Genomic DNA, 21,300 nt, shown 5'->3' on the forward strand with positions numbered 1-21,300 from the left:
AGTACATGTTATTCTCTTCATTTTGTGGATGAGGAACAGTCAGAAAGGTTAAATAACTTATCAAGTCAATGATGGACCCTAGCATTAGATTTCAGATTGCTGACTCCAAAAAACTCAAAAAAAAAGTCTGGGCTTTTTTTCCCCCTTGATGGAGGACATAGCTTGTTGAGATTGGTGTGGCAGGTGGTATTGGCAAAGGGAAACTGAAACCTTCAGTAAACAGAAGGGAGAAACTAAGGCAGTTTGGGAGAATAAATAGGGCCTGTCAAAGGGAATAGCCCTGAGGTAGGTGGAAAGCAGGTGTAGGAGAAGAGACAGCAGAGAGGGTGGTTGATGTTAGGCTACAGCCTAATTATCTCCTGACCACTTATAGGGAAGTGGGGGCGGAGGGGGGGTTGGGCCAGTTAGCGAGAGGAAATGGCCCGAGTCAAGCTTTCCAGGATTTTGTCCTGTTTTCCCTTCAGCAGCTGCCCCTGGGCAGAGACTCAACTCTGTAGCTTTGTCTCTCCGTTCTGGGCAGAGACAAGGGCTTGATTTTGGGAGGCAGGCTGGCCATCCAGACCAGCTCTGGTTCTGTCGCCATCTCTCTTCCTCCTGAAAAGGACATGTGACTGAGTGGAAGGAACACTTAACCAAGAGAGAGGAGACCTGTGGCAGTGCAGCCTCTGATGAAGGGAACAGTAGTGGTCAGCGGAGTGACACTCGTTTATTCGTGGAAGATAAGCATAGGTTATTTCTACAGGGGAGCCTGGAGCATCCTTAGGGAGTGAGTGTGGGGGCCAGGCCCAAAGAACTGACCTACTTGGGGGTTTGGGCAAGGATCTGGAGTGGTTTCCTGATCCCTGGCGCCCAGGACCCTGTGGCCTGTGAGTTGTGTTCTAGTGGTTTAGAGAAACAGGAGGGGAAGGCCGCGGTGAGGTAGCAGGCAGACCCTTTCTGGGCACTCAGCATTTTCTGTTGGTCCAAGGAGGCACTGGCCTTTGCAATAAAAAAGGGTTTCAGCTGTGCGAGTCGAAAATCTCGGATATGTAACTCTTCTGGGTCCTCAGGCTTGTCCTCAGGCTTCTGGAATTTCGTGGGCTCTGCCTTCTCCTTGGTCTGAGGTGCCTCACATACCAAGAGAGCCTTGTGTTTCAGCTTCTTTTGGATCCAGGGGTCAATTGAAGCCAAAAGAAGGAGTGTTTCTTGTAGCTGCATTGAACAAAAGGCCCTGTGCTGGCTCAGGCTGGGAGGGGAGTGGATACCCAAGGGAGGGGTGCTCTGGCCACATGTGGCCCCAAGGAACGGGTCAAGGGACAGTGTCTGAGGGCTCATCCTCCTCTCCTCCCTCCTGACAGAGCAAGGATGGTTGGGTAGCAAAGGCTTGGAAGAGGGGTTGAGAAGAGGAAGAGGAGTGCAGGCATGACTTACAGTCTTCTTCACAGACTGGTTCTTTTCTTCGTCTAGCATGTCCAGGAGCAAATGGAACACTTGTGGACTGCGGATTCCCAGGGCGCCCTGGCAGAGGCAGGAGACTGCCTAAGGAGCCGGCCCCAGGAAGGTGTTCCCTCTGTGCTCTTGTCCCTTCTAGTGCCCCTGTGATGACCCTGTGGTCTGGAGAGAGGGGGAGATACTGCTTCCCAGCTGAGGTGTCCCTTTCCTGGTCTGTTGGGGCCACTGCTTTGGGTACCAGTGTATATTATGCACCAGCAAGAGTCAAGAAACTTTTTGCAATATCTCAGCAACACCCCTCACTCCCATCTCCTGTCCCTGATCCCACCCCACCTCCAATCCTGAAGAAAAGGTTCCTTTGAACCCATGGTAGGGCTGGAATTGTAAAATAAGCAAGTGAGCAAACAGCTTCCCCAGACTGGACAGCCCTTTCTTCCCCGAGGAACTCCGCGCAGTTGCCTGCTGCCCCTGCCGTCAGCACACCTGGTCAGAAGCAGAGTGGCCTTACCAGAGAGACGACTGCTTCCTGGCGTGCAATGGCATTTGAGTTCATCAGTTGCCTGTGTAGAAGGGAGTGGGCATGTTGTGGTCCGGTTAAGGTGCAGGGAGAGGAAGGCTGGTTATTTCTTACAGCCCAGAGCGAGTTGTGTGTAAGGCTGATGAGTCGTGCTAATGACATTCATTTCTCCCTCTTGTTTCTTGGGTCGGGAGAAGGGCTGGGAGGGGAAAGGCAGGTACTATAATTCGCTAAATGACAGATCTCATATCTGTCCAGAACTTGACCTTTTATGTCCTCTTAATTTGAGCTTTACAGCAACCCTGAGTGGTAGGTGTTACCAGCTTCATTTTACAGGTGAAGAAAAGCCCGGGGGCTTTTCAAAGAGTGACTTGGCCAGGGGCCTAGACAAGTGAGCGCTGAGAACTGGCCTCAGGTTTTCAGCTCCCTGAGCCTCTGCCCCCGTCCCACAGGCGAGGGTTTGGCTCTGGCAGCTCCTAGTCAAGCCACTCACTCCTCCACCAGGTTCATCATTGCAGGCTTCATCTGGAGCTCTTCCACAGTGTCAGCCACAGCCCGCCTCACAGCCTGAAGAGGGATTAAGGATGGGTAACGGAAGGAATGCAGGGCTGCGCCCTTAGTGCTTTACAAACCTTTACTGAATGTGTACTTGTGCTACATACGGTTCTTGCCTTGAACTCATGGTCTGGCAGGAGAAGCAGACAAGTGAATAGGCCGTTACTCTACTGTTAAATGTTACAACAGAACTAAGTGTTGGGTGCACGTTGGAGGGTCTCCTAACTCATTCTGGGTACCAGGAAGATCTCCTAGAGGTAAAGGCTCAGCCAAAACCTGTAGGGTGAGTGGGAGTGAACCAGGCAGAGGGCTGAGGGCCGGTGATTTTCCAGGAAGCGGGAGAACATGTACAAAAACCTGGAGGCAAGAGAGAGCGCAGAGTTTAGGGAATAGAAAAGAGTTCATTTTAGCTAGGTGACCAAACTGGGACTCTTCAGAGTGGGGCACTCTGGGACAACAGGTATACATCAGGGCAGGGGCAGCTAAGCATTGCTGGTGTGGCTCTGGGAGAAGAGTGGGGAGAGGAGAGTCGGCCTTGGGAGGTGAAGGGCAATGTCAGCCATGCTGAGGGCGTTGGGGAGCTACTGAAAAGTTTTGTGCAGACGTGAGACAATCTGATGTACATGTTAGAAAAATGTCTTTAGAAGTTCTGTGGCTGCGTTTGTAGTAGCTATTATAAAGACAAAAGCAAGGGAACACAGCGGAAGGCAGATGCTGTTTGTGGTGATTTCGGAAAGCTTCCCATAGGAGGGGTTGTTTGGACTGGTCTCGAAGGAGCCATCGTAGTTTAATAGGCAGGAGGAGAGAGGAGTGACTTACTTACCAGTGGGGGTGAATAGCATGTGGCAGTTCTCCACCTGCAGAGGAGGGAGGGATGACTCGGGGGCATTTTAAGCTGAGAGAACTGCCTGCGCGAAGGCAAGGTGGCTTGAAAACGGGGGGTTGCATTAGGGAAATGGGGAATGGGTTAGGGCGAATGTGATACTTTGGGGGGCAGTGTGGTGGGAGCCAAAGCAGGGGAGGTCTTCAGAGAAGACAACCGACAGCTTTGGGCTGCCTGGGCTTTGGAGCTTGGGTCTCACTTACGGGGAAGGGCTCGTTATGGATCTTCTCCCTGAGCAGGTCAAATAGGAGTCCCTCCAGCCCGTGTGCCTGGATCTGTTCCAGCCCGATGCTCTTGAGCATCTGGGTGGCTTCAAAGCGGTGCTGAGGTGGGGGTGGGGAGGGGCGGCATGAAGGACAGCCTTCCTTCCTCCTCCCCCAGCCCTGCCCTAGTGCTGGAGAAGGAGGGGTGCTGGGCAGCTTACCTCCATGACGCTGGAACGGCACAGCTGGTCTAGGGTTGCCCTGATGACCGCAGCTGAGTGCACGCGCATCACCGTGACCAGCATCCTAAGTGCCTGTGGGGGTGGGCAGGGCAGGTGGGCTGTGCAGGGCCAAGAAGCATCGGGCTGGCTGCGCAGACGAGGGCTGACACCAGAACTGGTGGGGCAGGTGGGGTCCTGTCCCTCGCCTCGGCCTCTTGAGTGAGCACGTTTATGTGTACGCATACAGAGGGTGCCAGAAATGGACACGTTTGAAGAAAGGAAAACTTAAGATTGTAATACTCAATATATACCGATAACAGAAGATGGATACAAGTCACGTTTGACTTCTGCAATGACAAGAGGTGCTCAAAGTAGTTACCATCAGTGTCCAGACACTGCTGATGATGGCGAACTACTGCTTGAGCAACGCTGACCAAAGTGTCCACTTGTATACGTTTTTTTGGCACCCCCGGTATATGCACACTCGTAAACGAACACTCATACAAATGAACACATAAATGAACACTCGTACAAATCAAATATACACAGACACGTGTACACTTAGTCCCTATGACCCCATATTCATGCATATACATGTTCACAAACACACACAGGACCCTGCGGTGCTCCCTGCGGAAGCTGCTTTTCTCTGGGATGAGCACAGGGTCCAGACCCCCTGGAAATCAGCGCTGGCCTGTTTCCCCGGTGCTCCCCAGGGAGTGTAGCCTCCTGCCCCTCACACCTTCATCCTCTGGGTCATGGGCCCTCGGCACAGGCCCTGCAGCAAGAACTGCCGGGCTGTGTTGCTGCAGGGCCTCAGGAAACCCAAGCACAGGGCTGCCTCCACGGCTGTTGCCCTCAATGACTTCTGGATCAGCAGCTGCAGCACAGGTACCAGCTTCTCTTCATCCCCGACTGGCGTCCTCTGAGGAAGACAGCAGGAAGACAGTATGTCTTTAGCCGGGCTTTGTTAAGAGGGCAATTCATTGCTGCTTCCAGACCATTCTCCCTTCTCCCTAAAATGAATCTCACGTCATTAGACTATTTTACCCACTTCCCCTTAGTTTTGCTACTTGCTTCTAGGCCGTATCCTCTCATTTTTCTAGGCCTTCATCTTGTGGTTGGGTCAATAGTACTCTCTTTAGTACTTCTGCTGTCTTAATTACTGGAGTTAAAAAAAAACTGCAAGTACATGTCATCGATCCAGCTCCTCTTCTCCAATAACCTTGTCTTCCACTCTGTCAGCCACTAATTCCCAGAGAGACTTCATCATTACCCATTACTATAACTTCTCCATGGTCTCCATTTCATGGATCCCACTCTCTGACCATCACCTCCTGTCTTTCCAGCTCACCTCCCAATATCAACTATTGTTGGACTCCACAAAGACTAACAACCATCGAGCACTTTCCACCGCTCCTCACCTTCCCTCTTTACCCAGCTGAAATTCCATGGTGCTGCTGTAATAGCTTCCCTGCCTCACTCAATCCCTTTACCCCCTTCTTGCTTCATTGTATTCAACTCTCCACTTACTCTGTGCCTGGAGGAAAACAGCCATGACGATTGACCTTGCTTTAAATGTATGAACACAAACCTCACGGAGACCCTTAATGCTGCCTGCTAAGCATACTGTTTTTATCTGGGCAACTCTCTTTTCCCACCTTCCCATTCACACCCTTTCTTCAGGTACCGCTAGCACTTCTTCCTCCATTCTCACTCTCAGCTGATGACCTCGCTTCCTACTTCACTGAGCAAATAAAAACAACTGGAAAGGTAGTTCCACAGACACCTAGCACCACTTCTATCCAGCTTTCAACACCTGCACTCATGTTCTTCCTTTCCACTTGTTCCTATGGACTGGGACCATCTATCTAAAGTCAGTCCTTCCACTTGTGTGTTAGATGTCATCCCTTCTCACCTACTCAAGAACATGGCTGCACAACTCTTCCCATTCTTTTCAAAATTTTCATTTTTCTAACTACTGGATCATTACCTCATAGCATAGAAACACGCTGTTATTTTTCTTTTTTTCTAGAATCTCCCCACTGCGCCAACTACACTTTTCCAGCCAACTTGGAAAGTTGTGTCTTCTTGCCATATCTAATTTCTTTGCTCCCATTTTCTCGTAAACCCACTCCAGTCAGGCCTTCACCCTCACGCTGTACCAAGATAGTTCTTGTTAAGATAATCAATGATTCCCACATTGTTGAATCCATGTATCAATTCTCAGTCTTTTATGCAGTTGATTTGTCTCCTTCCCTTGATAAAAGTTCTTCGCTTGATTTTCAAAATACTACACTCTTCGTTGTCTTCCTACTTACTGGTCACTTCTCGATACTCACTGATTCTTCCTCTTCTCCCTGACTGCTTAACATTGGGGTGTCCCACGGCTCGATTCCTGGTTCTTTGCTTAGCGTTCTCATCTGGTTGAATGACATTAAATGCTATCTACGTGCCGACAACTCATAATTTTTTTCTCTTTTTTTAAAGATTTTATTGGGGAACAGTGTGTACTTCCAGGACTTTTATTTTCCAAGTCAAGTTGTTGTCCTTTCAGTCTTAGTTGTGGAGGGCGCAGTTCAGCTCCAGGTCCAGTTGCCGTTGCTGGTTGCAGGGGGTGCTGCCCACCATCCCTTGAGGGACTCGAGGAATTGAACTGGCAACCTTGTGGTTGAGAGTGCACTGGCCCATGTGGGAATCGAACCGGCAGCCTTCGGAGTTAGGAGCATGGAGCTCTAACCGCCTGAGCCGCCTGGCCGGCCCCAGACTTTTTTTTTAAACTCCAAATTGTATATCCAACTGTTTACTTGCTCTCTCTCTTGGAGGTCCAACAGACATCTCAAACATAACGTCCATAACTGGGCTTCGGATATTACCTCCACACCTATTCACCTGCAGCTTTCTCCATCTTACTTGATGACTCTATCCTGTAGTTGCTAGACCAGAAACCGTGGCTTCATCCTTGTTCCTCACTTTTAGAGCTCACATTCAACCTGTCAGCTTTACTTTTAAAATATATCCAGAATTTCATAACTTCTTACCAACTCCACGGCAACCCCCACGGTCCAAGCTGCCATTATATCTCACCAGGATTGCTTCAGTATTCCCTGATTTGGTCTCTGCTTCCACTCTCATCCACCCCTCACTCTCAACTGCCTCCCATCTTTTCTCAACAAAGCAGTCAGGGAACCTTTTGAAATACAAGCTTGATCATGTTACTGCCTTGTTCAAAAACCTCTAATGGCTCCCTATTCCACTCAGAGTAAAGGTTCAAGTACTTACCTTTGCCCACAAGGCCATGTGTGATCCAGTTTCCTGCTTCCTTCTTTGACCTAACTTTATTCCCTGCTGCTTTCTCTGTTCCCACTCCACTTCGGCCACACTGAACTTGCCAAGCATGCTCCTGCCTTAGGGCATTTGCTCTGATTGGCCCTTGTGCTGGAGTGCCTTCTCTCACCTATCTGCAAGGCCAGCCCCCTCCCCTTCATGTCTTTGCTCAAAGGACACCTTCTAAATGAGGTCGTCCCTCTCTTCCATGTTTAAAATGGCAACCCATCCCCATCCCCACTTGGCATTCCTGATCACACTCACCCATCTACATTATTTTTCTATTGTACTTGTTACCTCTAACATACTATATAATTAAGTTGATTGGTTTGTACGTGTCTCCCCGCACTAGAACGTAAGCTAGCAGGGAGTTGGTAACTTGTTTTCCTGTTTGGTTCACTGATGTATGCCAAGGGCCTAGGAAAGTGCCTGGCACATGGTAGCTGTTTAATTCCTATTTGTTGGGTAAATGGATGAATGACGAATTCTGTTTCATTTGGAGCAGTGATAGGGTCAGAGCAAGAGGAACCCAAAAGGCAAAAATCTTGAGTCGTTAGTGTCAGCGGACTCTCTTGGTCCCTGTCCCCTCTTGACAGACGTTTTCCTTTAATGGGTTATTTTAGGGATGATAATGATGATAGGTACCACTTAAAGAGCACAGGCATTGAACTATGTATTTTACATACATTATTTCATTTAATCTCAACAGTGCTGCAAGATAATTATGATCTCTGTTTTAGAGATGGACAAACTGTGGCTCTGAGAGCTGGCTTTTCAGAGGTTGTATGATTGGTAAGTGGCTACGCCAGTGCTTCTATTCAGGGAACTCCACAGGAAAATGTCTTTCCCATCCAAGCTAGGAGCTCGGCTACTTTGCCCCTGACCTTGCCCCAGCCAGCACCATCAGTTACCGCGCCCTGCCTTGCCCCCATTACTGATCTCCCAATCACCTTGTCTTTGGGAACAGCAGCCCAGGAGTTCAGAGCCACTCGGAGCCCCATCAGAGTATCCATCCTCTGCCTCTCATTTTGCCCCTTCAACTGCTTGATGAGAGACTGGATCACGTGCTTATTCAGGCAGCCTGGACAGGGAGGGTCCCCAAGTCAGGGCAGAGCTTCAGGGGCTGCTCCCTCCTGCCAGGATCCATTCGAGTCCACTGCCCTCAAGATAGAAGTTCCAAGTACTAGGTCCCTAGGTGTTGACTGTCCTCCCAGGATACCATCGCAGCTGGCTGAGCACGACTGCAATTCCAGGAGTCCCCTCTTCCTCCCTCCCTCAGTCTCCCTTTTCATTTCACCTTCCTCTCTCTGCCACATGCTAGGTTGGAGTAGGTATACTCTCCACTCCCTCTGTCCTTACGCCAAGGGGAAAGTGACTGCACTGCCTCCTGTCTGACCACCCCTAACTCGCCACCCACGGAGCGGTTCTACTCACCCAGGATGGCCAAGGTGCGACAGGCCTCAGACTTCACTTTCTCTGGACCAGTTTGGGCCTGATTTAAGAGGCAGGTGGTGGAAGTATGCCGTCAGGTGATGGAATGTCAGAGCTTTAAGAATCTCAGCTTAACTTTTCATTTTACAAATGAGGAAACTGAGGCCCAGAGAGCGACCTGTCTCCGCTCAGACACAGTATAGCCAGGACGGTGCAATGGAAGGAACACAACTTGGAGGTAAGACTTTGTTCACACACCGGTGTGGTATCTAGTAGCCACATGGCCTTGGGCAAGTCACTTGGCCTCTCAGAGCTTCCATTTTCTCATTAGAAAAATGCAGATACTACTCCCTATTCCTAGTATTGCAAGATTTAAATAAGATTACGGAAAAGGATGCGTGCTTTCCGTTATAAATTGGCACATAAACATGGGTCATTGATTGAGTTGAGGTAGAGAATGAACTCAGTCCCAGGTCTCTCTGGCTTTTCAGTTGGGTGTCTTTTCTGTTAGACAGAGGGCATCTTCAGATTCCCCCTACCCCATCCTTTTAAATCAGCTTCTTAAAAGCTGCCCTTCTAAGCAGACAAGGGCATGATGGCAGCATGCTGAACACTGGCGGCTCTGTCTGCTGGACCTGACCCACCATCCTTGCACCCTGGTCAGCCTTGTCCGTGCATGTGCCCACACTCTGCACTCCTCAGACCCTGTTCCCTCCTCGCTTAAACTCCGTGCAGCCGCAGACTCACCACCTGCAATAGTGCCTCCATGACGAACTTGTCACCGATGCCCAGGCACCCCAGGGCCTGCAGAACGGATAGAAGAGGAAGAGACCTTGGACACGATTTTAGGAGTTAACATCCTCTGGACGTAGCTGGAGTTTGTTCTTGGAACACCACCCTCCACCTCAAGCATCTTTCTACTCTCCAGCTCAAACAACTCCTACCTGCAGCCGTGCTCCTCCGCCCTTGCCACTTCTCACCTGTGCTGCATAGAACTGCTCATCCTCTCGGGGAGAATTCAGGCTTTTTGTGAGTTCCTGTCCATCCAAGGGAGCCCGGGGAAAGGAAGAAAGAGAGAAGCATAGCTGTAAAACTGCTAACTGAAAGGTGCTCATTCAGTCCAACCCCTTTTCCTTCCCTCCATTTCACAGGCTAGGATTGAGGGCTGAAGGATGGTGAGAGCCCAGAGTAAGGGCACCCACAGGAAGGGAGTCTCCCCGTCTTCCCTCCCACCATGGTCCCTGACCTTTAATCTTAGCCACTTAAGGGGGTCCCCAGTAGGGCGTAAAGGCTTGGATGTTGTCTGAGATTTTATAGTCAACTTGATCTTGGGGAGATGAACCTTTTGGATGGGGGTATCCTCTTTGAAGTGCCTGTGTGAGAAATTGCACAGGCAGCCTTGGTCCTCGTGTTCCCTCTCCCTCTTTACTTCACAAATTCTTCTCTGCCCCTGGTCCTCAATCCAGCTCAGAGATGGGACCAGAGGAAGACAGATGAGCCTCCTCCTACTTGAGGGTCCTCTCTGGCATTTGTGGGCTGACTTGCTCTACTTCCTGCCCCACACCCTTTCCTTCTCTTTCCTCTCCCCTAGAAGGTGTGGAGAATAGGGAGGGGCAAAGCACACCTAGGATGATCTCTCCTCGTTCTCTGCAATAGCTTCTGGGCCTCCCATTCCTGTCGCTGACCATACAGTGTGTGCCAGTGTGTATAGAGCTCAGGCTTCTTGAAATAGCAGCAAAGTACTGCATTGGGCTTGCTCGGATGTTGCCTCCAGCACTCTGGACTTGGGGGAAACTCTTCCTTTGGTATCTGGTGGGGTGTGAGTGGCAGAGCAGTCATAAGGGTATTACTCAGACAGGAAAAGAGCCAGGGTGAGGGGACCAGGTGAGAGAGATGCCCTTCAGCCTCTTAGCTGGTGTCACAGCGACCTCCCACCCCACTGTGTGACTCGGGCAAAGGTTACTTCACCTCACCAAAATCTCAGGCTTCTCATCTGCAAAGTGAGCTAATAATCCTTGTTCTGTACCCCTCCCAAGGTTGTTGGGAAAAACCATTGAGATACAGATTGTGAAGCCATTGTTGGTCTGTAAGTCAGTCAATCTGAGGACACAATTTGGTTAGTTGAGGATCTTGAAGCACTTTGAAAAGGTCACCTGGGCAAGGAGATGAAAAGGCAAGGGATGAGTGAGAGGTGGAGTAGAGGGGGTGAAAGGCTACTGCTCATTCATTCAGGTATTCAGGAGATATTTATTGAGTATCTACTGTGTGCCAACCACTGTGCTAGGTGTTGGGGGTGCGGTTATCATCCCTGCCCTCAAAGAACTTAACAGTACAGCTGGAAAAACAGGATTTCTTCAAATAATGTCTCTCGTAAACATTTGTGAACCTGCAGTTCTGATTATAGCGGAGGGCTTTGAGTGGTCAGGGGCTTTCTCTGAAGATGTGCTTAGGATCCATTCCTGTCTTTATAACAGGACTCTGAGTAAGAAGCGTCAGCCAGTGGCTCCTCATTTGGTCATGGAGAAGATCATAATAAGTTCTCAAGTGATTGTCAACGATTTTAGAAAATGGAGCGTTAGCTCACAATGAGTAGAGCTGTCAGATTTAGTAAACACCAAGCAAATGAAAAACAGGATGTTCAGTTAAATTTGGATTTCAGGTAATGGATGCAATATTTGGGACATATTTATACAAACATCATTCATTGTTTATCTGAATTTTAAATAGAATTTTATCTGACAATTATGAGGATCCCTATGTTAATTAATAAAAATGACTCATTATTAAGCACTGCCTGCAAAGCCCAGGCTTTGTGCTGTTATCTCATAGAAACTGTACAAAGCGAGCTGGGCAGAGGAAGCTCCTGAGGCTCAGGGAAGGAAATGACTTGTTCAAGGTCACACAGAGTTAGTGGCAGCCCCAGGGTGAGTGTCAGGGCCAGTTCTGTGAACTGGCCCTAATAGGAAGGGGCAGTCTGCTGCCCCTCCTACTTTAGCAAAGCTCCCAGAGTGGCAAAAGGTAGGGGTCTTACTTGGTGGCAGGACAAGGACAGATAAACAGGAGCCGAGGCTTTTCTGAGTTCTGTGGTACAAATGAGACAGCAGTTACAAAGGTGGGTTAAAGAATCATCCATTCAGGCATTCATTCATTCAGCATGTAGTGACCACTCGTACCAGGCACCAGGGAGGTAAATAAGGCATAATTTCTGTCCTGAAGGGGCTCACCGTTTTCTGGGACCGTGTTACTCAAAACAGGGTCTGCAGAACAGCAGGATTGCATAGCCTGGGAGCTTAGAAATGCAGAATCTCAGGATCCCCCCAGTCCACCCCAGGTTGACTGAGTCAGGATCTGCATTTTAGCAAGATTTCTGTGCACTCTGAAGTCTGAGGAACACCGGTCAAGAAGAGTGGTTCCCAGCGCTGACTGCGTGTTAGGATCTGGGGTGGGCACTTTTACTATGCCTCGGCCCTACATAAGACTAATTGAGTCAGGGGCGTAGGTATTTTAGAAAGCTCCCCAGAGGACTCTAATGTGTAGCGAATGGTGAAAATTCTAATGTGCATCGGTCTCATTTCGTGGTTCTCTAACTTGAATGGGAGTGAGACTCACCAGGAGAGCTTATTAAATCAAGTACGCAGTAACAGATGGCTACTAGACTTGGTGTGGGGATCACATTGTCAGATATATAAACATCGAGTCACTGTGATGTACAGCTGAAACTAATACAAAATTGTACACCAGCTTAAATGAAAAAACAACACAACCCCACAGGTTTCTGGGACTCATCGCAGAGGATTGATTCAGTAGATGGGGGGTGGGGTTGTCTGAGAACTTACATTTCTAACAAGGTACTGCTTGAGAGCCACTGGACTAGCGGGTGAGACAGAACTGTTTTGTTACTGATTAACAAAGGGAAAGCAATGTGAAAACAGATAAAGGCACAGGTGGTATAGGTGAGGGCCCCTCACCTGGCTGGGCGGATCCGGCAAGGTTTCCCTGAGCCTCCAGTCCAAGTAGGGGGTTAGCCAGATAGATAAGGGAGGAAAGAGCAGTAGGCTCAGGAACAACGTATGCAGAGCCGTGGCAGTGAGAATTGAGTAGAGAGCAGGGAAACACAGATACCCCACCTTAGAGGTCCCTATCCTGAGACTTACCTTGAGGGCTGTAGGGAGCCATTAAAGTGTGGCCTGCCCTGACCCTTCCCATGGGTTTGCTGAATTTCCTCAGGCCCCTGCCTGGAAGTAGGACTCCGGGAACTTTCCTTTTCTGGCCCCCACCCCTGATTCCGTTCCTGTTCATTCCAACCTCACCTTTGTTCCTTCCTGGATATTCCAGCCATGGGTACTTCAACATTGACCTGGAGATGTCAAAGATATCGACTGAAGTTTTGTAGTCCATCGTCTTCTCCTGGCGGGGCCAGAGGTACCTTGGGCGGGGTAAGGGTGATGGTGAGATACTCAGCCTTTGGGGGAGTGGTCGCACAGCTCAGGGAGACCTGTCTTCCCTGACACAGGAGGGACGGGTGAGGAGTCTGGGTTTTTTGTGATAGAAGCTTCCAAGTGCTGAGCAACCAGATCTCCTAGGTAAATAGAACCCTCTAGTTCTGTTCCTGAGCCCCAGCCCTGGCATTGACTGGCTCGTGGGTTTAGCTAGTCATTTTACCTCCGGAAACTTCAGTTTCCTCATCTGAAAAGTGGGAAAGTTATGCCTGTCTGGCTGACTAGATGGGATAGGGTGAGGCATAACTTCAAATAGAAAGTCAAAGCATTCGGAGAACTGACAAGCTCCTGCAAGCCCGTGGTAGGAGCAGGGGTGGTTCTTAGGAGCTGTCGGTCATCAGGAAAATGTCAGAGATGGGAAGGCCCCTCTTATACACACACTTCCCACCTTGGCAGCAAGAGATGAACTCTTAACTGTGTGGTAAAGAGCTGCCGTTCACACCTCCTATTTTGCATATGCTGTTTCCTCTGCCTGTCAGGCCTTTCGTTTTCTTTTCCACCTGTTAAATAGTTTCTCAACTCTTTCAAACTCTATTTAAATGTTACCTGGTTTCTTAAGTCTCCTTTCTCCCCCAGGCACCCTGCCTCCCCGCATTCAGGCATAGTTCCCCTAACCCCCAATGCACCTACAGCTTTTTGTATACTTGCTTTTCTTTAAGTGTGTATAATACGTTAAATCTGCTCGTAGGTCCATCCATCTTCCTCACTGGACTGTGAACTGCCTGAAAGTAAAGATTGTGGCTGGTAGCTCATTCACTCTTTATTCCACTCCCACCCACTTCCCACTGCCTAGCGTAGCGCCTGGCACACAGCAGGCAGCTCACTGTAGCAAGAAAATGGGGGCCACCCAGTCATCAGACACAACGTCACCACCAGGACACAACTGGCATCTCGTGTCCTGATGTGCTGCACTGGGAAAAACAGCGTCGCTCCTGTGATATTCCTGCCAAAAAGGTTTATCCTGAATATAGTGATGAGGAAATAATCAGGCAAATTCAAATGAGAAAATATTCTACAAAAATCTGATTTGAATTCCTAAAAAGCATCAATGTACTTAAAGACAAAAATGTCTGTTAAAGGACACTAAAAAGACATGACAGCTAAATTCAATTGGTGTACTTAGTTGTATCCTGGATAAAAAAATAGCTATAAAGGACATGGGGGCAATTGTGGACATTTGATCATGGATTGTATATTAGAATAATGTGTCACTGGTAAGTTTCCCAGGTATGTGATATGTACTGAAACGCTTAGGGGTGAAGTGATACCTCACGTGCAATTTACTCTCAGATTAAAAAAAAACTATATTACCAACCATACATGCACACACACGCACACACACGCACACACACACATGCACATAGATAAAGCAAATGAGGTAAAATGTTAATATTTGAATCCAGATGAAGGGTATATGGATGTATTCTGACAAATTTCTGTAGCTTTTATATATTGCAAATTAAAGATGAAAAAAAAAAGCACGGGCTTTGGCATTAGACCTGGTGGGTTTAAATGTTTATTGTAACCTCCCCATCCCCCACCCTCTTTTACTTATTTATTTTTTACTTTGGGGTTTTAGGTAAGTTATTTCCTTCTCTTGCGAGGGTTTTCCCAACTGTAAACAGCATTCATGATACTGCCTACCCCAAAGGGTCGTAATGATGGCAGATGATGAGTGTAAGGGGATGACAATGCCTGGCACATAAGGACCTCCCAGTTGTGCTGGTTGTAATTAGGCGTACCTATTGTCAATCCCTGTTCACGGGAAGGGACACATAGAGGGGAAGGTGGAAGTGCTCCTACTTTTCCCCCCTCCCTCGCCTCCCCTCCCATCTTCTCCCCTTCCCTTCCTTCTTTTCTTTATTTGAAAGAACCGAGGTGTTTTGGGATAGCCATTCGTTCCCATCCCAGGAGAAGGAATGTCGTGTATCTCCCACTGGGGATAAGGTGTAGAGTAGACTAGGGTGGAAGGGGAGCAGAGTGGGTGGCAGGGCCAACCACGGTCTAAGGAATAGGAAGGTGCTGTGGCAGGGAGTGAGAGAAGTTCTTGGGGACCTGGGGATGGGGATGTAGTGACTGTTGGTTCCCCCCAGAGTGGATAAGCCACTGGTCACTGTGCCTGCACTCGTCCCTGTGATCCCTGTGGTCCCAGCCTTGCTCACTGTGCAGGGCCATGGCCGCCAAATCCAGGGTGGATATCACATGTGTACAAGCCCTGGACCCCTGTGTGCTGAGCACTCATGAGGAAGGAGGGTTCCCGAGGAGGAAATCAAACCAGGAGCCAGCTTTGTAATTGCCTGGAGAATTTTAATAGACAGCTGATTTTTCACCTTAGCCAGTCAGCCTATCCCAGTGAGGGGCCGAAGTGGGAGCTTTGGCCACGGCACTTTACCACGGAAGCCCCGTGTTCCTCCCTTTGCCTCCAGAGGCACGCTGACTTCCTTCCTGATCGCAGAGCCTAGGCTGAGCAGAGGAGCCTGAAGCTCAGAGCCTCCACACTTCCTGTGCACAAGGCAGAGCCTCGGGAGCTCTTGGAGGCTTCGGATGGGGGAGGCTTTTAGAACTGCCACGGTGTGATGGAATCTGTGCCCTCTAAGCAGCGGGGTGGGAGTAGAAGATTGGGGAGAAACTGCCTAAGCTGGCCGGTTGGGACGAGAGCAAGAAGCAATAGGGAACTTCGCAGGAGTTCAATGTCAAGGCTCCCTCCATCCTAGTTCATCTCCAAAGAGTTGATGTACTCCCTCACCCATTTCTTGTCTGGGTTGGCACACACCTGGCGATTTTTCCGGGTGATAAAGCTGTGGGAGAGAAGAAAAGAGAGAGACCCGGTCGACATTAGTACTCCCAATTTTGGTAACGAGACTGATTGAGGCCTAAGGGAAGATGATGGTGGTATTGGGTGGGTCATTTTTGGAGCTCCATAAGATTGTATCTATGGCTTTTAAGGAATTTCCTTTTCTATTGGTTCAACGGGCTCCAAGCCAAAAGCAGCCTTGTGTGAATTTTAACCTACACACAAACACAGCCTAGAGAGCTCTGGGGCTACGGGGCCTTAGTGATACAGGGGCTCAGGGTTGAGTTGGTCAACCAACCAGCCTTTTCTCAGCACTTCCTCTGTTTCAGACCTGGTGCTGGGTGCTCATGATGCAGAGAAAGAGAGGGGTCCTCTAGAAACTGAGTCATGGCTAAATAAGTGGGAGACAAGTGGTAAAACAAACCTGTCCTTTGGCTTTAGCTAACCCAGTGCCTGGCACGGGGAAGACACTCAACAAATCAATATACCTGTGCACGCATGGGTGAGGGAAAGAAGCCCATGAACTTGGGTCTGATTTCACCTCTGACTAGTTGGATTCCGTTGAGCAAATCACTTAGGGCCTTTGAGTCTATTCACTTACCTCTAAAATGTGAAGAGAAATAATGCCTGCTTTGCACAATTACTGTGAAGGTCAGTTGAGACAGTATGTGTGCAGTAGTTTTGGAAAATACCATACATGGGTTGTTATTGGAATGCTGTGGGACCTCTGCTTTAGGGTGGCTCAGAGACCAAAGGTCCTGATATGGGACACGATGGCTCAGAGAGGGTGAGGGCCCTGAGACAGTGGCAATATCAGAGCACGTGGAAGCACAAGGAACCTATAAGAGCCAGCGGCCTTATTTCTACAGCTGTTGAGGGTATGAGTTGGAGGTTTAAAAGGTCCTGGGGCTCAACCTTCCAGTTAACATGTTACTTTGGGGCTAGTCCTGCCTACTTGGCTCTTTCTCAGTTTGGCTTTTCCAGGACATTTTTCAGACAGAGTGAAGGCTTAGGTTGTCTGGTGAGAATGAGGGTTTCTTGGTCCCTTTTTGTGCTCTATCATGGATAGTGTTTGCTCTCAGAGAAGCTGCTTCCCCTTTTCTGAGCCTTACTTAAAGCCACTTAACTATCTCTCTTTCTCCCACCCTGGCGTGTACAGAAGAGAAAGGGAATAGAACGGGTATTCTGGGCCCCTGTGCCTCCTAGGGTTTGTTTTCTTACTTGGAGTGGTGAGAGACCTATAGACCCAGACCTTGCCCTTGTTAAACCTGGTGTCATACAGGAAATCCTGAAGACGCACTATTTTCTTTTCTCAGCTCCCTTGGCCTGTGGTCAGGAAATGAAAAGGCCCGGAAACCAACATCTGGGATTAGGGTTGCTCAGGCCTCCATTTTCTCCTCCTCCCTGTAGAACGTGACCCTGGAGAATTGTCCCTCCTTGCCAAGCCTTCTCTCCCTGCCCCCACTGTGGGGACCTTGTACTTGCCTGACTTCCCTCCTACTTCTCTTCCTGCTCAGTCTCTTTGGGAGCCTCTGCCTTCACCTGCCCCTTGACAGCTGCTCAAAGTTGCTTCCCTCTTCTGTGTGCCTTCCCAAGTCTCTGGCCCTGGGTCTAGCACACAGTGGGTGCTTAATGGATGTTCATTGAATGAGTTAGTGCATGAATGAATTGCATTCACTCATCAAGCTTCACTTGTCACTTCTCTGTATATAATAATACATTTAGAGGAGAAGGATGATGATGATAAATTAATGCTTATCAGGCACCTACTGTGTGCCAGGATAAAGATAAAATATTCTAATTTTATCTTGCATGTTATTATTCTCACTTTGACCCAGTGGGGGAAATAATCCTTTTTGACTCCACTTTACAAATGAATAAATTGAGGCTCAGAGATGTTAAGTGAGGGGCCCAAACCCACGCAGCTACCAGTTGGCGGAGCTGGGACTCAAACAAAGGCAGACTAGCTCTGGAGCCGGCCCCGGCTGTACTATATTGCCACTCTGACATTGAGGGACCGCTTCCCCCTATTAAAGAATGTCGTCTGTCCAGCCCCAACGCCCTTTCCTCAGCTCCCAGCCCTCTGTCGCTCACTCCCTGCTGGGCGTTTCCATAGGGTCGTCATGCTGGTCCCTTGGCTCTTTCCTCTTGAAACAGCTCCAGCTATCCAGGTCAAAACCTCAGCGTCACCCTCCACCCCTTTCTCTTCCTTGCTTCTGACTTTGCATCACCTGCCGGGCTGGAGGATGGCACCTCTGAAGGCTCCTCGCCCCTTCTCTCCTTCCCTTCCCTTCCCTTCAGTTACTGTTCAGCCTTCAAGACCTCTCACGTGGATAACAACAGGACCCCTGTTTTCTCAGCTTGCCCTGTTCCAGCTCACGCCACACTGGACGGCACGGACGCTTTTGCTTCATTGTGCCGACACTCAAGGCCCTCAGTGCTTTACTATGTGGAGACTCCACGTAAACCAGAGGAGAGCGCTGGGGACGTTTCCTCTGCCCGAGGGACCCTCAAGCTATCTGCCAGTCCGTTTCCAACTCCAGTAGCACACTTTGCAGCATACGTCCCCTGAATCCCTTCTCTTAACCCCAGAAGCCGGGTGTATTCCCTTTCTCCTTTTGGAATGTTCTTATGCAGGGTGTCCTTGTCACTGTGTCTGTCTTCTCCTCTTATTAGACTCTGAGCCCCTTAAGGGCAGGGATGGTGGTTTCCTAACCTCTGCCTGCCCATAATTGGTGCTCAAAGAAGGACTTTTTTTCTTCTCAAGAATAATTTGTTTCCGGAAATAAAATTAGTAATGTTCAACATTACCAATTACACTTGGAAGGATTCGTCAGAACCAAAGGCCCCCTCTGAATACCTATAACTTTGCCCGAGTCACAGGAATGTTTGGATGGAAAAAACTTCACCATTCTATAAGAAACTCCATGATTGCCCCATTTAAATTCTTTAAGTCTCTATTGTCTTAAATTTCTTGTGCAACTATCACTAATGATCTTGCAATTGTAGCAAGTAGAGGCTTCAGAGAGAGGCTCTATCTCTCACTTACTGTGCCCTTGAACAAGTCGCTAAACCTCTCTGGGCCTCAGTTTCATTATCTGAAACGTGGTGGAATTATGCATACCTGTCAGGGTTATTATGATGACATTTAGAGAGAATGCATGTAAGACATTTGACACATAGTAGGCATTTCCTAGTTAGTAGGGATTGTTGTATTAGCTTGCATATTTAAAGGAGAATCTCATGTCAGTATTTCTTCCCCAATTGCTGTCTTTTTTTACACACTTGACTCCAACTAAAGCCATGACTTCTGACCTCTCCTCCCTAGTTCCAGAGATTATAGGTGGATTTGATTGGTTATGGGCTATGGGGGACTGTGGCATTCTTAACTGGAAGGGGATGAGTCAATCTTCTTCACTAAGGGGCATTGCAAACAAAATTTGAGTAAGAGCCACATCCGTAAAGCTTGGAGACATAACCTAGTTCATCCGAGTGGGGAGGATCCTCCAAGAACATCTTATTTAATCCTTTTACAAGATGGCAGGGGAATGGGAAACTAGAGAGGGAGGAGCTGTGGCTGAGCGGCTGGAGGATGGGTGGGAGTGGATAGGGCACCCTCTCAGAGGGCTACTGGGGGGACTGGCTCTGCAACAGGAGGCGTCCCTTCCTCACCCCCTGGAGGGTCCCACAGGTCTGAGACTTACACGACTGCTGGCAGGGAGCACTTGCTGCTGGTGTAGAAATACTCCTGGAGGTGGGCACGGGGCAGTGCACGGGAGATGTAGGCAAAGCAGCAGGGTGTGGTGTCCGAGGCATCTGGGAGAGGGAAGGAAGGAGACCCCTGTATTTATTGCCAGTGCACACTGGCTACTCTACATGATTTATCTTGAAGAGACGATTTATCTCCCTGTGGCTGAAACTGAGGCTCAGAGCGGTAAAGTCACTTTGCCATGGACACACAGTGACAGAGTGGGGATTCCAACAAAGGACTGAGAGGATCTCCCTAATCCCTCGTTTAATCTTTGAGCCTAGCTCGTAGCCTTCCCTCTATACCATAACCCCATGCCTTTGGCTCTCAGGACATGTGGGGCCTCCTCCTGACTTGTCTTTGGCCCTCTGCCTTTAATCTTGCTCTCCTACGGTCCTCAGTGGATTCAGAACTTAGTTTCTTTGAGACCAAGGGTGGGCTGGGGGAAGGTTTCCAAAACTCAGACTTCGTGGCTCAGGCAGGACTCCTAAGAGGGGCCTCAGGATGCATATTGGATCTTGGGAGCCTCTGGCTGAGGCATAGTAAGCAGCGCTGTTAACAGAGAGGGAAGACTTTTTGTAGGTCAGTTAATTTAGGATGACCTTGGGAAGTGTCAGTTGCCCTTTCCCAGCAGAGCAGGAGTGTTTAAGAGCCAGACAGAACTGGGTTTGAACACCAGTTTCCCCACTTCCTAGCTGTGTGACCTTGGCAATTTACTTAACCTCTTTAGGTCTCTGTTTCTCCATCTGTAAATCAAGGACAGCTACTCCAACAATAGTTGTAAGTATTAGATAAGATGATACATATAAAGCAATTAGCATAATACTCGACCCATAGTAGGTGTTTAATTAGCTTTCATTATTCTCTCCCAGGTCCCGTTTATTTTCCATCTATGAAATGGGGGAAAATATGACTGTCCCAGAAGGGTTTTAGTTAAGTGCTTATAAGTTTCTTAGAAACCCTGCTGGTGTTAGGCATGAATTAGTCATGTTTTGAGGTCAGCTTGAGCTGCCCCTGCCTACTAACATCCCCAGCACCTGTCCACAGTCCGTGAGCACCTGCCAGCTTGTAGACCCTGAAGATACAGAAGAGTTAATCAGAGGTTCCCTGCCATGAAGTGGGTTAGAGATCTATCTAACAGTTGAGGGACAACTGGACATCTGGGAAAAGCAATAAGTTAGCATGTAAACCATAGGGTTCAGACAGTACAAATGCTAGAGTTGAGAAGAGGGCAAGGTCTGGGCTAGCAGAGGGTCTGACTCCGGGCCTGGTGGTCAGGACCTGGACTTACACGGGGAGGCAGATCCAGGGGCGCAGAAGGCGGCAGCGGCAAGGACGACAGCAAGGGCAGCTGCGGACACCTTCATGGTACCTGTGGACAGAGGCTGTGGGAGCTCCTGTGCTGTCTCAGGATCCTCTGCAAGGATGTTCTGCAGCTTGGGCCGGCCCTTTATAGGGAGGCCAGCGGGGGAGGGGGGGGCACCCCTAAGGGGAGTTTCCAAAACAGCAGCCATGCACGGGCTGACATCATAAGCGAAATTGCATTAAACAGAAAAGAAAACCGAAATAGCCTCCGGAAATTTGAGTCTCCCTCTGGCGTTCTCTCTCTCTCTTCTCCTTCACATCCCCGCCCTGCCTTCCAGAATGAGCTCATTGGTTCCCCCTTTGCCTCAGCAAGTGCTAGCACAGCG

At 49.1% G+C, this 21,300-nt stretch overlaps 2 protein-coding genes across 2 annotated transcripts; both read right to left on the reverse strand.

The window, feature by feature from the left end:
- Positions 1–798: 798 nt before the first annotated feature.
- HEATR9 (HEAT repeat containing 9) lies at positions 799–12,966 on the reverse strand (the record flags this gene model as incomplete). Its single annotated transcript, XM_081028005.1, has 15 exons — positions 799–1,191; positions 1,411–1,497; positions 1,940–1,991; positions 2,442–2,515; positions 3,590–3,709; positions 3,811–3,903; positions 4,553–4,735; positions 8,088–8,218; positions 8,572–8,629; positions 9,316–9,372; positions 9,549–9,605; positions 9,815–9,941; positions 10,193–10,377; positions 11,600–11,649; positions 12,879–12,966. 15 exons carry the CDS (start codon positions 12,964–12,966, stop codon positions 799–801), a joined length of 1,755 nt encoding a protein of 584 aa, XP_080884131.1.
- Positions 12,967–15,777: 2,811 nt separating this feature from the next.
- Positions 15,778–20,976, reverse strand: CCL5 (C-C motif chemokine ligand 5; the record flags this gene model as incomplete). Its single annotated transcript, XM_081029965.1, has 3 exons — positions 15,778–15,865; positions 19,566–19,677; positions 20,901–20,976. 3 exons carry the CDS (start codon positions 20,974–20,976, stop codon positions 15,778–15,780), a joined length of 276 nt encoding a protein of 91 aa, XP_080886091.1.
- Between the last annotated feature and the right edge of the window lie 324 nt (positions 20,977–21,300).

This window comes from Rhinolophus hipposideros (assembly GCF_964194185.1).
Source record: "Rhinolophus hipposideros genome assembly, chromosome: 20".
Taxonomy (NCBI): Eukaryota; Metazoa; Chordata; class Mammalia; order Chiroptera; family Rhinolophidae; genus Rhinolophus; species Rhinolophus hipposideros.